The sequence below is a fragment of the Solea solea genome, chromosome 15, assembly GCF_958295425.1.
Source record: "Solea solea chromosome 15, fSolSol10.1, whole genome shotgun sequence".
NCBI lineage: Eukaryota > Metazoa > Chordata > Actinopteri > Pleuronectiformes > Soleidae > Solea > Solea solea.
The window spans coordinates 14,058,390-14,072,931 of NC_081148.1; the positions used below are offsets into that span (position 1 = coordinate 14,058,390).

A 14,542-nucleotide genomic window follows, 5' to 3' on the forward strand; every position below is an offset into this window, starting at 1 on the left:
GCAACAGGGATGTTCTGCTCCGTTCAGCTGTAACCTGTGTGACAACTGCTCCTCACTGATGGGGAGAGAAGAGGAGGCTCAGAGCTGAGGGACGGTCACTTTCAATTCTGGACAGACGGCGTGCACATGAGTCTTTGAAGCCCTCTCTTTCCAAACACTACTACCTTTGATTTTTTTTTTTTTTTTGTCTTTGCAGTTTTTGTCCTGGAACCAAGCTCATTACCTCAGGCTGGAGGTAAGGCTGAGGCTGTGTGGGTGTGTGTGTGTTAGTTGAGGATATTAGCTCATAGGGGATAAGATGTGAGTGAAGAGGTCTAACAGAGGTCTCTCCTTCTACTTCTTATCTTTGCAGGTTTTCTGCTCGGGTTCAGAGAGGAAGTTTTGACAGCCAGGCTTTATAGCCCCCATCTCTGCTCTGTCACTCCTGACGGAGAGAAAGGGAGACACAGAGAGAGAGAGAGAGAGAAAGAGAGGAGAGGTGGTGACTTAATCCACTCTCTTAACAACCCTCCTCTTTCCCCCTCCTTTTTTTGAGTTTTCCTTTTTTTACTGCACAGCACAGTCAGGCAGCATGCCAGTTTTCATCTTGTTGCGCTCCCTGATTATCAGGCTCCTCGGTAGCAGACTGGCAGGCTCAGTGGCTCAGTTCCTCAGGAGAACCCTGTCCACGGGTGCTGCCCACCTTGGCACGGCACTGCGCCACGTCTGGGACCGCATTCGATCCCAGGAGTCCAAGGAAGCCGTCCTGGGCTGTGTGCTGTGTCTTCTCAACATGCACAAGAAGGTGGAGAACTGAGCTGAGCTCTCCCTCCCCTTTCATCAGTTCAACCCCTCCACTTGCCTGCTGATCACAGACTGGACAACTGTTGAGTGAGGAGAACGCACAAAGGGATGTGACAGACTTTTTCCTCATTTGGACTTTATTTTGCTTTCGTATCGGGACGCCTGACATGTCTGAGAGCATTGTGAGGAAGGTGCAGCCCTTCACTATTGGGACAAAATTGTCTGTCCCCACTGTGCCGAAATGCCAGGATTTTACAGAGAGTTACCTGCAGAGCCCGAGTCTGGACAACTGCACCTTACAGCATAACCTGAACTCGCTCTACCTGAGTCGATCCCAGGTCTGTGCACATGATCTGGTCTCACCCATTGTCAAGCAAGTAGCCCCAGTGAAAGAACAGCAGGAGCACATGGCAGCAGAGGACCAGCTGAACCAGAACTGCCCATCTGCTGTCTCCAGATCTATCAAGAAGATCACCATCTCTGGGAAAGAGAGGTCAGAGAACAAGCTGGCTTTGGGACCTGAACAGCTTTCAATCACAGGCTCCACATCTGAAAACAACAATAACAACAACAACAACAACATCCCAAGCACGTCAGAGCCACATCTGCCCAGGATCGTGGGAGTGAGTTGTGAAAATAAGCCCAGTTCTCAGTTTAAGGTATGGTACACACTTACTGATGCAAATATACAAAATGAATCCCACGCATGTGCCATTGTTTCAATTTGAATTATTGTTTTTAATAAAAAATAAGTTCTTTGATTTCAGGTTCTCCTAAATGACACTAAACTGAAACAGGCACTGTACCATTATGTTCCATATGCTGCACACATAATGTTTTTCACATTTTTGTCTGACTGGTTATAATGGAATAGCTTTACAACATATTGTTTTGGCACATTCACAGATAAAGCATGTCCAACTGTTGTAGTTGAGATTCAAAATGTATAGAAATGTTTTTTGAAGAAAATGTAACTTAAACTGTAGTTATGACATTTTTCTTGGACACCAAACCATAAACCGTATAAAGAGAGTTTATTTTCTTCTCCGCCATCTTTCTTGTCCTGTCCAGCTTGTCGAGTTTTCAGTTGTATATTTTCTATCTTTTATGTTTTAGGTTTTACTCAGAAAAGATGCCAGTGATCAGTCTCCACACGCACAAACCAGGGTGAAACCGAGTAGAGACAAATCTGTACAGCAGGTAAAACGCTATCTGCAGTTCGATTTTTTGGTTTTATTACAAATTTTTTTGATATTGAATGTGTTTTATTGGAAATAATTGTGCTTTTTTTCCCGACATTAATTCTGACTGTAGGAAAACTGTTGTTATGTTGGGAGGCAGTGGGGTCTGAAGTTGATGAATATCTTGGACTTTAGGAAGTGAAGTCATATGGTGCGTTAGCCAGACTCCGTTTATTATATTATACATTTGGAGCAAAGTTACTCAGAGGTGGAAAAGACACATCTTTGAACACTTCACAAATAGCCAGTGGTTTTCTTTTTGTTTGGCTGTGATTTATTAAAGAAGCAGAGCATTGAAAGTACAGTATATTGTCAGAGATTGTTTAGAGTCGGTGTTATTTGGCCCGATCCCTGTTGAAGTCATGAGCGTGTGTTGTGCCGTGAAGTGCTCTGTTACAGCAGACCCCGCTGAGGCTGGGCTCACTGGAAAACATGAGGTCAGGGAAGATGTTAACAAAAGAAAAAGCTTGAAGTCTAGTCCTCATGCAGGCTGGTTATAATAACACAGGGACACGGCCGTGGCCTCATTTCCCCTTTTTTGCACAAACAACTATACTATTTGTTTTATTCTGTAACCACAACAATACCTTACCTTTCTGTCACTCATATATTATTCATGCTAAGGGCAAAAAAAGTGTTTAATTACAGAGGAGAATGTGGTGGCACCTCTACCTGCACATAGATGAATGAGTATGATCTAGAGAAGTACTTCAAAGGTGACAAGAAGGCTGACAGAAACAAAAAGCCACACATTCACAGATCTGGCTGTTCCCACTTCCTTCATGTGCCCAGATGTTTCCTGATTGGGGAGCAGGAGGAATGCTTGTCCATTAGTGAAGTGCCATTCATGTTCATTTAATCTCACAAAGTGCTGACAGCAGAGGTTTTTGTGAAGAGGGACCTTGGGGCCAGTTTAACACATGTTGGTGGTGACCATGTATGGAAAAAATGAATATGAATAGATACATGAACATCCCCTTATTGTGAGGTGATTACAGCGAGTCGTTCACGTTGGGGTTTATCAGAAGCTGATTAAAGAGAGTCAAATTGCTATCACATTCTCGACACTGGTTTGACCGTGTGGTTGTGTGCTCACGCAGATCTCAGTGCCTGAATCACAGATGAAGGAGCTTCAGTGGAAAGAAAGTCACCCACTCACTCAGAGCGAAGCATCGGCAGCTGTTGCATCACAGAGTGACTGCTTCACTCAGCGCAACTCACTCTTCAACAAGGAAGTTCTGCAGGTAAAATGTAACACTCCAATTTTCACATTGTCAGTTCATGAAAAGCGACTGGTGTTCTCCCCTCCTTCGGTTTCTGTCTTTCCTCATATAAATGGAAACCAGTACAATTTTTGAGGATGGGTTTTCTTTTTCCACTTCACTTTGCAGATTGTTTTTTAATGAAGCTCATCAGAATCTCTATTTTTTTTTTCTGATGCAAAGACAGAAAAATAATAAAAGCTGGAGTGGGTTCATCTCTGAGATGCTGCTGAGATGAAATCAGATTAGCTGCCTGATGCATGACCGTCTGAGGAAAAAAAAAATGTACTGGTTCTTATTTTGTCCCAAGAACTGTATGAGCTGTGTTCGGCTGAGGGAAGAGAGGGAGGGGAAACCGCCACAAGTGAAGCAATTATTTAGGGATGAGATCATTGTTTGGCTCCATCTCTTCACGCCTATGGCCCAGAGAGACTCCGCCAAGCCGCACAACTGGTTGCGTTATCTCATCACTGCATCCACCCCAACATACAAGGACATTTTTCATAGAGTTCGGCGGAGGGACATTATGTCCCACAGTTGGCTTGGTCATCGGATCTCTGTTGAGCAACTGTCCTAGTGATAGGCCATTTATCTGCAGTAATAAGAAATTAATTTCATATGGGTCAGCTGAAGGAAGCATATGATGTTTGTGTGTGTGCTTGAAAAAAAGCTCTGTAGGCCCTTGTTCATTTTAACAAGCTTATTGGCCCCTCTGCTTTTACATTTTCTGTTGCTTTTAGAGGAAACAGCCTTTGGTATTTTAATTTTATTTAAAAAAAAAAGAATAGTTTAAATTGGATTTGTTACCTGATGGTCCATTTGTTTTCCAGGAATTTAGCTATTAGTTAAACCAGTTAGATAAAACATAATGATATTGCTAAAATTACACATTACAGGGCCATCTGTACAGATAAAAAAAGATATAGAAAGTTGAAAAACTTCCACTAAAAAAATTGGTTTGTTGATGAACCTTTAATTCCACACGTACTGTCCGCTTGTTGTTTGTTTAATGGACAAATCTAGTACCTTTGTGGACATGAAAACCAGAAAGAGTGGTTTCTTCGTTTACTCACTAAACATGGAGTTTATTTTAAAATGTTCTGCTTTGATTGCAAAACATGTTTTCCCCCGTGGCAAGAGATCTTTCACAAAAAAAAATCAGAGGCAGGATTACAATCTAAACTGTATGACATTAAGTCCATTCTGTCTGCTGTGTGCGGCCAACTGAACAGTTTGATAAACAGACTATTGTTGTGGAGAGTGAACAGGAAGAAACAAGGGAATCATAGACTTCCTGTATGAGGTCATTATGGGACCCAGTGTGCGGCGATATGGGCAGGCCTGTTTTGTCAAGTTCTTTTCCTTCTGCTCTATCCAGAAATACCTCTGCTGCCTCTGGGGGCTTGTAAAGTTAATGACCTACCTCTGTGAAGAGGATTGACATCACATTTTAATCTTGAACAAAGAGTTGTTTAGTGGCCGTGTCATGTGCGGTCTTGATGTTTTATTGCTTCAAATGAAGGGAAGCTGTATAATCTGTTAGTCAGCATCAGTCACATCAAATTCCTTGGGAAATAATGCTTCATTGTAATGAAATAATTGCTTTTTAGTGCGCGTAATGGTTGTTTGACAGTCATCACAAAAAGTTCTGCTCATTTTATCTGCACTATGACTCATTTTGAAAGTGAGATTATTAATTCAGTCCGATTATTATCACTTTGTGGGTCATGGTCTCTCCCAATACCAAGAACAAGTATGTACTTTCCCATAGTTTCTGTATTTGGCCACGTGGTTTGCAGGCCTGTCGCCATACAAATGTCGGTCGAGGATTTAGCTCTGCGAGACTTATGCAATGGAGTGCGGCCGTTTGCCAAGATAAACTTCAGCTCGGCATAATGTAACACTGTAGAACAAAGGGCAGCTCTTGATGTGTCTGAGGTGCACATTACTTTAAGACAGGGAAGAAGATGTGACCTCTTTGGCTGATTGGCAGAAACAAGACCGTGTTCTTTCATCGCTTTGTTTAGTGTTCTGAGATCACAAAGATAGAAGACTGGGGATGAGAGTGAATGCTAGTGTAGATAAAAGTGTATTTTGTCTCTTTGCTGTGTGCAATGTTGATCCATTCGACTCACAACACATACAAGATGTCATTATGATTATCATTATATCTGCACAAAAATAACATTGTTTGCATGACTTTCATACAGAAAACCTATTATATCATATTAGCCTAAAGTATATCTAGTGAAACTGAAGTCATTCAGATGTCACTGACCAGCGTAATCAGCTCTATGAACAAATCTAAGCGGTTGTGCACAGTGCAAAGTGTATCCTAAACATGTATTTGTGATGTATAGGCAGAGGCATGGATCAAAGGCAAACTTCAAGATCTGAAGGATGGCTGTAATGTTCAGCGCTGCCCCCTGCAGGACTGGGAGGAAGCCTCACAGACGCTTCAGCGAGACCTCAAAGACTTTGAGAACACACTAATTCAACTCAACCAGGTAACAAAATGATTAAACACAATACTGGACACTTATCTAAATATAACCATGTCACCAGAACAAGCCAAAAGAAAATAATGCTTTCAACTTTTATTAAACAGGTTGAGGGGGGGGATCTGAACGGGATTGTTAATCACTGTCTTTGGTGCTAAAAGATCCTGTCAGCTCACAAACACACAGAGAGAAAAGCAGAACCGCAGTGTGACAGGCGGCTCTGTCAAGCCAGTTTATACTTTCCTCCCATCCGGAGAAAGTGTTTGGAAGTGATATAATACTGATAATTAGCCTGTCCCCTGTCACTCAGGATGCAGATACAGGAACAGATCTTTCAAGGCTATATCAAAGAGGCTGATGGCAGGTTTCCAACTATTGCAAAGAAAAACTATCGACAAACTCGAGGTGTCAAATGCACTCAGCCACTGTTGCTTCCTCATCTGGGTCCAGCATCTGCGCTGCACCGAAATATGAACTGTGATTTTATGTTTCCACAGATGGGTGAGCAGTTGCTCTGCAAGCTGAACCCAACGTCTGATCTGGTGAAGAAGCAGCTCAGCCAGCTCAGGGACCAGTGGCAGACACTTAAACAGACAGCTGCAAATCAGATGAGGGCCCTCGGCGGAGCCAAGAACCTGCAAGAGTTCAACAAAAAAGTGGACAAACTGGAGGCATGGATTAAAGAGAAGGTTGTTGTGTTTAATTGCAGAATTTATTCTATTAATTTAACTTATCCATTTCCATTGATTTGCTATAGCTATTTTGTGAAAACTTTTCTGGAATAATATAACTTGATTTTCAGCTAATTGTTCATTATGCATTTATATATATATATAGTTCACTTCACTCCCCGAGTGATCCGACAGCTCTAATCAAGAAATGCTGTGAAAACAGAACTTGCTAATACAGGAAATTAGCTCAGTATCCTGAGAATATCTTGCGTGTGTGTGTGTGTGTGTGTGTGTGTGTACCAATGCAAAACATCTGCCTGTTATTATCAAAAAGCAATCATCTATAGTTTATTTTCGGCTTGTGTCTATCTCTCTGCTCTGATCCCGGTCTGGCACAGGGGAACTGATGATTGATAATGGACCAGTGGGAATGTAATGCAGGATGTTACTATTCTTTATTTGGTTCCTCTCATTCCTTCCACTGTGCATTAGTATCAAGTTCATAGTTTTGTCTCCTAATGTTGACGGCTATTTCTGTTCAGCATCCTCCTCGGTAGCATCTGAAAAGACACGATGGTTGGGTTCTGAATAAACGGGAGACACAGACACTGACCTATGATGACTGATATGTGCCAGCAGGAGGAGGAGCAGTCACTGGTGGACGTCCTGGGGGAGAATGTTGACAAAATGCAGCTGACCAGAAGAATTTTAGATCTGAAACAGGTAAACATCATCAAGGAACAAGCTAATAAATGATTAACAACTATCACAACATATTTAAACATTACTGTATATATAACCAAAATAACACCAACATTCCCAGATGTGGGCGGCTTATATTTCACATTTTCAGGGGTCTCCAAATCATTTATCTATGGCTTACTGCAAATTGTCTCCCGTGGTGTATGGTACAGACAGCTGAGGTCATAGTTGGACCGTGTCCCTCTGTTTTCCTACAGGATGAGCAGCTATACAGAAACCTCCACGAGGAGATCAACCACTCAGCCCTAAAGCTGGAGAAACAGGGGAAGACAGATGGCAAAAACATCTCCACCAGACGGAAACACATCAATAAAATGTACACTTTCTCCCTGAAGTTGAACTGGTACATAGCATGAAGCATCTTCAATCTAAAAATCAACTGAGGAGTGAAATTATCTGTGATGCCATCTGTTGTCTCTGTAGGTGGCTGAGGGTCCAGTCTCATCTAAAAAACTACCATGAAAATCTCCAGCTGGCGCTGGAGGTGTCCTCTTTCTACCAGCAGGCTGATAATATATTGTTTGCTATCAACAGCATGGTAATAAAAACAAAAACCCTAACAAATTCATTATTTATGTTTGTGGATATCGCCCCCCTCTCCCATGCATGTAACCTATGGCACCCTTGTCCTTTTATACTTTCTCCTCCACAACTTTTCTTTCAGAGGAAAAGCATATCCGCGTCCGAAGAGTGGGACAACTTAGGAGATCGGGAAATCCGCGACATTGCCAGTCAAATCATGGTGAGAAACATCTTTTCGCTCACGGTTACACCGCACTGTCAGATCTGGAGTGTCTCTGTTGCAAAGCCTTCTCTTACTAACCTACAGGCCTGTGTGTGGTAGATGCTAGATGTGAGCGTGTCCCAGCTGTCGAATCTCCATCCTGCCCTGGCCTCTGGCGTCACACAGAAGCAGACTGAGGTGAAGGACTGCTGGGCACTTCTTCATAAAGTATTCCGGTAAGATAGCAGGCCGAGGAAGGGCACCACATCTTTGGTGGCCCCTGTAAAATACATGCACCATTTCCTATGGTGATTAATCCTCCACAGGTTTTCACTGAGCTGGAACAGTTTTATGCCGTTATTATTCTACTGGTACCCAACATAAAAAGTCTACATTGGCACAGCCTTGAAGACGTTCTCCAAAAGAAAATGAGCTTCATCCCTCTGTCATGATTAGCTGTGTTTAATTTGGGTTTGAATCATTGAATAATTATAAGCAAAGTGAAGGAGCACTCTGTCTGAGTCCGCCTGCTACATGCATCATCACTCACCACACACATTTTGGTTTATAATGTTTCATTTTCCACACTGGAATCCGACAATACAGTATGTTTTTTTAAATCTTTTTTGCTGTACAGTGAATAATGTGTTTGCTTACGTAGTTAAGTTGGCAACATTGTGTTGCTCTCATCTCACAACTGAAATCCTGCCATCAGCATGAATAGTCTGTACAATTTACACTGAAACATGTTTACAAGAATCATTTTGGAACTTTAAAAAAATGTTTTTAAAAAACAGATTTATTGTACCTTGAACCGCTTACAAGAATAAGTCAGACTTTTTGTTATTATACAATAAATATCCAGCTGTATATTAACTAGCTGAAACACATTTAAATACAGTGGTAAACTACATTAAATGGCACATTTATTATTATCTGGAGATCTCAGTGAATTACTGACACTTGTTATAGTCCCACAAGAAGTTTCCTGTTTAAATAGGAGAACTTGAAGGAGAAATGTAAAAAAACAAAAACTTCATGGGATCATGAAATGTAGTTTCCCCTGAAAATTGCTGAATGACTGCACGTTATTACTGTTTTTAACAAAACCCATTACCATCCATCCTCTGGGGACCATGAATCAGTCATTTTGATGTTCTTGTTCTTTATCACTGAATTGAATAAAAGATGCAAAAACTGAACTTTTCAAATGTTTATATGTCTATAATACTGTCTGCAGTTCCATCGCCAACATTCCTGCTTTCCAAATATTTCAGGCTGAGAACTTTTCATGTCAGTGCTATCTTAAGGTCCAAAGATTACGTCATCTCATCTGTCTTATCCGCTGTGTTCAAAGCTATTTCAACCAAATAACACAAACACTGGTAGAAAAGTAAGAGCCATAATTGGAGTTTATCGTGGGCCCGTGAAGCCCAGCTGTCAGCACCACAGTAAACCCCATGCTCTGCTCATCCTGTAGGAGTGACAGGACCACGCTCTCTCCTACTGGCTCCACTTTCACCAGGGAAGATGCTGACCCACTGACCCTAGTGCGGGAACCCCAGTGCAATGTGGGAACAGAGACCCAAAGGATCATGGGAAAGGAGGTGAAGGAGGAGCAGAATCGTCTGAAGGGCTGTGTGGTAAGTAGCTTTGGTATTTCTGGAGAAACCATGCTGTGGCTGTAAACTGGGAGAGAATAACGCCATCAGTGCTGGCACAAGATGAGCTCAGCCTCTTCCAGCACTACGACATCTGTGGCCAAAGAAAGTGACGCACTTTGTCCTTTGGTTTGGAAAATGCCTGATTTACAACTTAACCGGGTTTTTCCTAAATAACAGTATTTCTGGAGTCTGCCGGATGTGCTGCAGGGCAGTGGTTTCTTTGGCACCAAACACACTGCTGGTTTTCCATTCTACCAGCTAGTTAGTTTCACAAAATAACATCATCTGTTGTCCCAGTTGTGAGGAGGCCCTTGATTAGGTGAATACCAGTTTGGCACTAGGCTTCCCCGTCTCCTAACAAGAACCTTAGTCTGCAAATTATGAATATATCGCCATGTATAGGTCACAGGAAGAGCTTTTAGAGGTGTTATTTACCCTGGCTCAAGAATTTCCATATGTTCTCGTGAAAAATGTCACACTGTGACTGTACAGCAAGGTTGAGCGCTGGGCCAGAGAAAATAAGCTTTTTACTGAAAAGTTCACTTTATGGTGAAATTATAACTTGGGCTCTCCAATGAAAGTACACAGTTATGGGATTAATACTTTATTAATGAATGGTGTTTAGGTCAATCCAGGGTTGTGGGTCTATCTGCAGAGCAAACAGATTCCTCAACACACAACATTTTTCATCTTAGACAAGTGAAAGCATTTTGTTGAACATAGTTCGGGTGCTGAAGAAATCCCACTGTCCTAAAACACACGAGGGAATACTACAGTTTATTTAGAAGGAGCAGGGGTATACGGAGGTCTAAGTGGTAAAAACATTAAATCACTTCACAGTATGTAAGTGAAGTGGCTATTTTGTGTTCAGACCAGATGGATCCCATGGTGCAATGTTCATCTCGTCTTGCAGACCCTGAGTTCTTATGAGGTCCCTGCTGAGTCTCTGGCCTCGTTTTACATAGTGAGAAAGTGCCCAGAGGCTTGAGGAGAGAAAACTCAACTCTTTCCATTTTTCCCCACTTTTCTGGTTCAGTTCATGCCCCTGTTCATGTTTGCAGGTTCTTTTTGAACCTGTGGCTTTGCCACCTGTGACAGGAGCCCACCAGGGCAGCCAGCTTGTCCGGTTGTTGTCGTATTCCTGAGCCCTTTCACTGGAATTAGTATTATTTAAAGTCACTTTTTTTATGGGAATCCACTTTCTAAAGATGACAAATGTCCATTGGTGTTCTTACCTATTGCAAGCCACCCATTTACAAGTGATATACTATATGTTTGATAAATGGATAAACTCTTAATTTTATGGATGTGTAGTAGTGCACATATGCACATGTAGTGTGCACATGTTAAAGACAGGTAGGGTAGGGTGCAGTATGTTTTTGTCTGGTTGCCTCTCATGTGGTAGTTTAGCTGCAGTCTGTTCTTTGGGCTTTTTTGTGTTTCATTGACAAATCAGGGGTCAGTTCATGTCAACCCTCATGCGTGTTTACCTCACATGTGACAGATTGATTAACTTCACATGGTTCTCTTAAGGTTCGCCATCTTTACAGCATGTCTTCCTGCCAAAATGGCGTTGTTTTGATTTTGACTTAGGTATGACGGGACTGTGTGACATCAGCCACTGGAGCGACACCAGGACCTGTGACTGTGGTTGAAAATGAACACGCTCCCTTATGTGGTTTAGAGATGCAGATAAAAATAAGGATGGATTACATTTTCTGCCTAACCCATGTGTGGGTCCGGACCCAGTAACTTGGAATGACGGGTTTACTGCACTGAACTGAGAGTTACCTGAGTGCACTGACTGTGAGCCTCGTGACTCTTTATGGAAGGATTAATGAGACCCTGCAAACAAAACCCAGGAGCCCAAGGGCCAAACTCAGAGCCAGGCACAACCATCAATTAAACAGTAAAAGTAATTTGTCACATACCTTTGCAGCACTTTAACTTTAGCTGCTGCCAAGTGTGCTATATTGATTACAGTATTTTTAAACAGTACAACACGCAGCTGCACAGGTCTGTGGGCTGGTGGTGAGACATTTGCATACATAACATTTTCATAAATTGGCTTACTTAGTCTTTTCTCTTTCTCTCTCTCACTCTCTTTTGTTTCGCATGGCAGTGTGAACAGCACAAGTCACATGAAATCTTTGTCACTGTGAAGGTTTGGTGTCTTTCTGTCTGTATGGATACATGTCTGTGTTAGCAGGGCTATAGCTTCTTGTTTCTGGAGGTAAACATGGCTATCGTCTGTTTCTCAGGCTAATTGTAACCAGATGCTGGGGCTGCAGACCAGATGGGCTTGGTGCTAAGTGATATTTCTTGGCTGACATCACTTCATTGCACATTGCAGAAAGACACACAGGGGAAGACACGCTCAGTAGAAAACAGATAAGAATAAACAGTATCCAGACAGGGAGAAGTATGTTGAAATAGGAGACAATTGTGAGAGGCTGAGTTGTTTACTGTGCAAGCCGTTGGAACGCATAAAGGCTAAAGGTCTGTCACATGAGAGTGTTGGTTTAACAGCTTTAACCAGTGTATGAGCCGGCATGGTGGCTTAGTGGTAAACACTGGTGCCTCACAGCAAGAAGGAGCTGGGTTTGATTCCCGGTCTAGGAACGTTCTGTGTGGAGTTTGCATGTTCTCCCCCGTGTCTGCGTGGTTTCCTCCCACCATCAAAACATAGAAAGTTAGACTCATTTGGTCAATCTCTGATCAAGCCTCCATCTGACCTTGAAAGATCCGTGCTGCTAGACCAGTCGATGCCAGACAGGGCTTTGTGAAGGATACTGAGGTGATGATGCTTATATTATTACATTATTACTCCCCGTTAAATTTGTTTTTGTATAAGATTCTAAGGGCTTTGGTTACTTCATGTTTTGTTTTTCCATTTATATTGTCTGTTGTTTTAAAGGGAACACAGTGTACACAGTGTTAAATGCTTTCATATAATGATCCATTGTTTGTGCTTTTATTGTTTACATGTGAGTTCTTTGTAACACATTAACTGCTCTTTTGGCTAATACTGTAATAATAAAAGCAATAATAATAATCATAATGGTTGCTTTGTGCTTTTTGGTTGTAAATTCTGAATTTCAATTTTACTTGACAAGTAAAAAATTCAACACTGACAAGAGCCAGCACTTGCATGTGCGACAGACGTTATTTTTATATAAGACATTCTTCACTGCTTCTGTCGGACTCTGGTACAATACAGCGTTTCATACAGGTTCATGCAAGGGTCTGCAATAGTCCAGATACATGTAGCTCTTGTTGGAATATCCAACATTTAGATGGTTGTAAAAGAGGCGTAATGGCTGCTGACATTTCTGCACATACATACTGCAGAGCGGGTTTGTAGTTCAGGCATTGACCTTTCTAAAAAAAAACCTTCATAGTTGTAAACAGACGCAGAGTGGACGGCGAAAGAAATCAGCATCTCAGGCTGAAAAAACACTGCTGCTATTTAATGACGTTTGGGAATAGAGGCTTTAAAAGGGTTATATTTCCAACTGCAATGGCTCTTTAGCACGTTTTAGTCATCAAAGTAGTTTAGCATATGTTTGCAACCTTGTTGAGCTTAATGTGTTCTTTCATAAAGCAATTATGATTTATTTAAACGATTGCTGCCATCTGTATTAATGTGTTTTATTTCTACCTTTGATGCTGTCAAGCAGCAAAAAAAGCGGCTTGTGTCATTAGCCCTTGTCTGGGTTCTTTCGCTGAGAGAAGGCAACGTTGGGTTGGGTCACTTACAGGAGAGACTTAATTGTGGGCAACTTTCCACGTTGTCCAGGCTCCTCCAGCCACATTGTTACATCGACATTAGCTGTAAGCTACAACAGCGGCGTCATGTCTATAAAGTCCTCCATCCGAGACGTTTATGCATCGAGTCAAGATTTATTCACTGGACGAAAAGAAAAACACTGCTCGCATGTAATGCCGCTGATCTTTTGGATTTTCCCACCGAGACTTTTACTCTTGTGTCCACAGAGTGCTGCTGAATGTGAGAGTGGCAGGAGAACCCCGAGCAGCCAAAGCCAGGAACAGCAATCAGCGAACCGCACCTCTTTTCCTGTGGGAGACGGAGCCAATGAAGTCATTGTCAGACGTCAGCTGAAGGCAGAAAGGTGACACTTCAGACTGGCTTCTCTCTCTCTCTCCGTCTCTGTGACTTACATAATCACCAGTCTTTTATGTGGGTCATAAATGGAGTCACGTCGTTTGTGTTTTCTTTGCAGCACGAAGCCCAGAACAGAGCCCAAACTTGCCACCGGCCCCCACAGCCACCCACAGCTTCACATACAGCTTCAGAAGTTCACTGCATCTGCTGACAAGGTGACTCGACCCATGCCAGGCAAAACGTGCATTTCCCTTTCACACCAACAATGGAACTTTCACAAATGTCTGTATAATTTATACAACATACGCTGACACAGAAATGACTGACCTCAAAATTAATTAGAATAAACTGGCGCTGCAGATGTACTCATCAGCTATTACACAATTTCTTTTGTGACCAGCCACAGACATTATGTCACGTTGTTCAAATCAGACTTACTCCCCCTACTTTGGAGAATTCTCTACTAATATGCTGTGGATGTACTTAAAGGCCATGATGGGTATCCTCAGCTGTACTCTGGTTAATGCCGTTCTTTTCCACTCTGCGATCCAATACTGTTCATTTAGCCAGTGCTCTCTCTAACCCAATTACTTTCCCTGTTGTCGCTCCCTGACAGACTTTGTCCTGGCTGAAAGACAACGTGTCCATGGCCACACAGGTGTGTTCAATAGCCAGCTTTGAGGGTTTGGAGGCAGCCAGGAGGTGTCAGCACACTCTGGAACGAGATATCCTCACCAACAAAGCCAGGATAGAGGTGGTCAAAAGGGTAACCAGAGGCACACCATCACATTCACTTAATGACAACATG

General features: G+C 42.3%; 1 protein-coding gene across 3 annotated transcripts in view; it reads left to right on the top strand.

The window, feature by feature from the left end:
* The first annotated feature begins 799 nt into the window (after positions 1-799).
* LOC131473925 (uncharacterized) overlaps positions 800-14,542 on the top strand; it is a 29,082-nt gene continuing 15,339 nt past the window's right edge. For 2 of the 3 annotated variants that reach the window (XM_058651545.1, XM_058651547.1), the window contains exons 1-14: positions 800-1,442; positions 1,900-1,983; positions 3,125-3,268; positions 5,647-5,793; positions 6,285-6,476; positions 7,095-7,181; positions 7,418-7,536; positions 7,644-7,758; positions 7,885-7,962; positions 8,065-8,180; positions 9,425-9,587; positions 13,605-13,741; positions 13,853-13,949; positions 14,351-14,500. In XM_058651545.1, coding sequence (XP_058507528.1) covers positions 951-1,442; positions 1,900-1,983; positions 3,125-3,268; positions 5,647-5,793; positions 6,285-6,476; positions 7,095-7,181; positions 7,418-7,536; positions 7,644-7,758; positions 7,885-7,962; positions 8,065-8,180; positions 9,425-9,587; positions 13,605-13,741; positions 13,853-13,949; positions 14,351-14,500 — 2,121 coding nt within the window. In that variant the 5' untranslated portion in view covers positions 800-950. The remainder of the gene's footprint in view (positions 1,443-1,899; positions 1,984-3,124; positions 3,269-5,646; positions 5,794-6,284; positions 6,477-7,094; positions 7,182-7,417; positions 7,537-7,643; positions 7,759-7,884; positions 7,963-8,064; positions 8,181-9,424; positions 9,588-13,604; positions 13,742-13,852; positions 13,950-14,350; positions 14,501-14,542) is intronic. The other variant, XM_058651546.1, reaches the window with a different exon arrangement.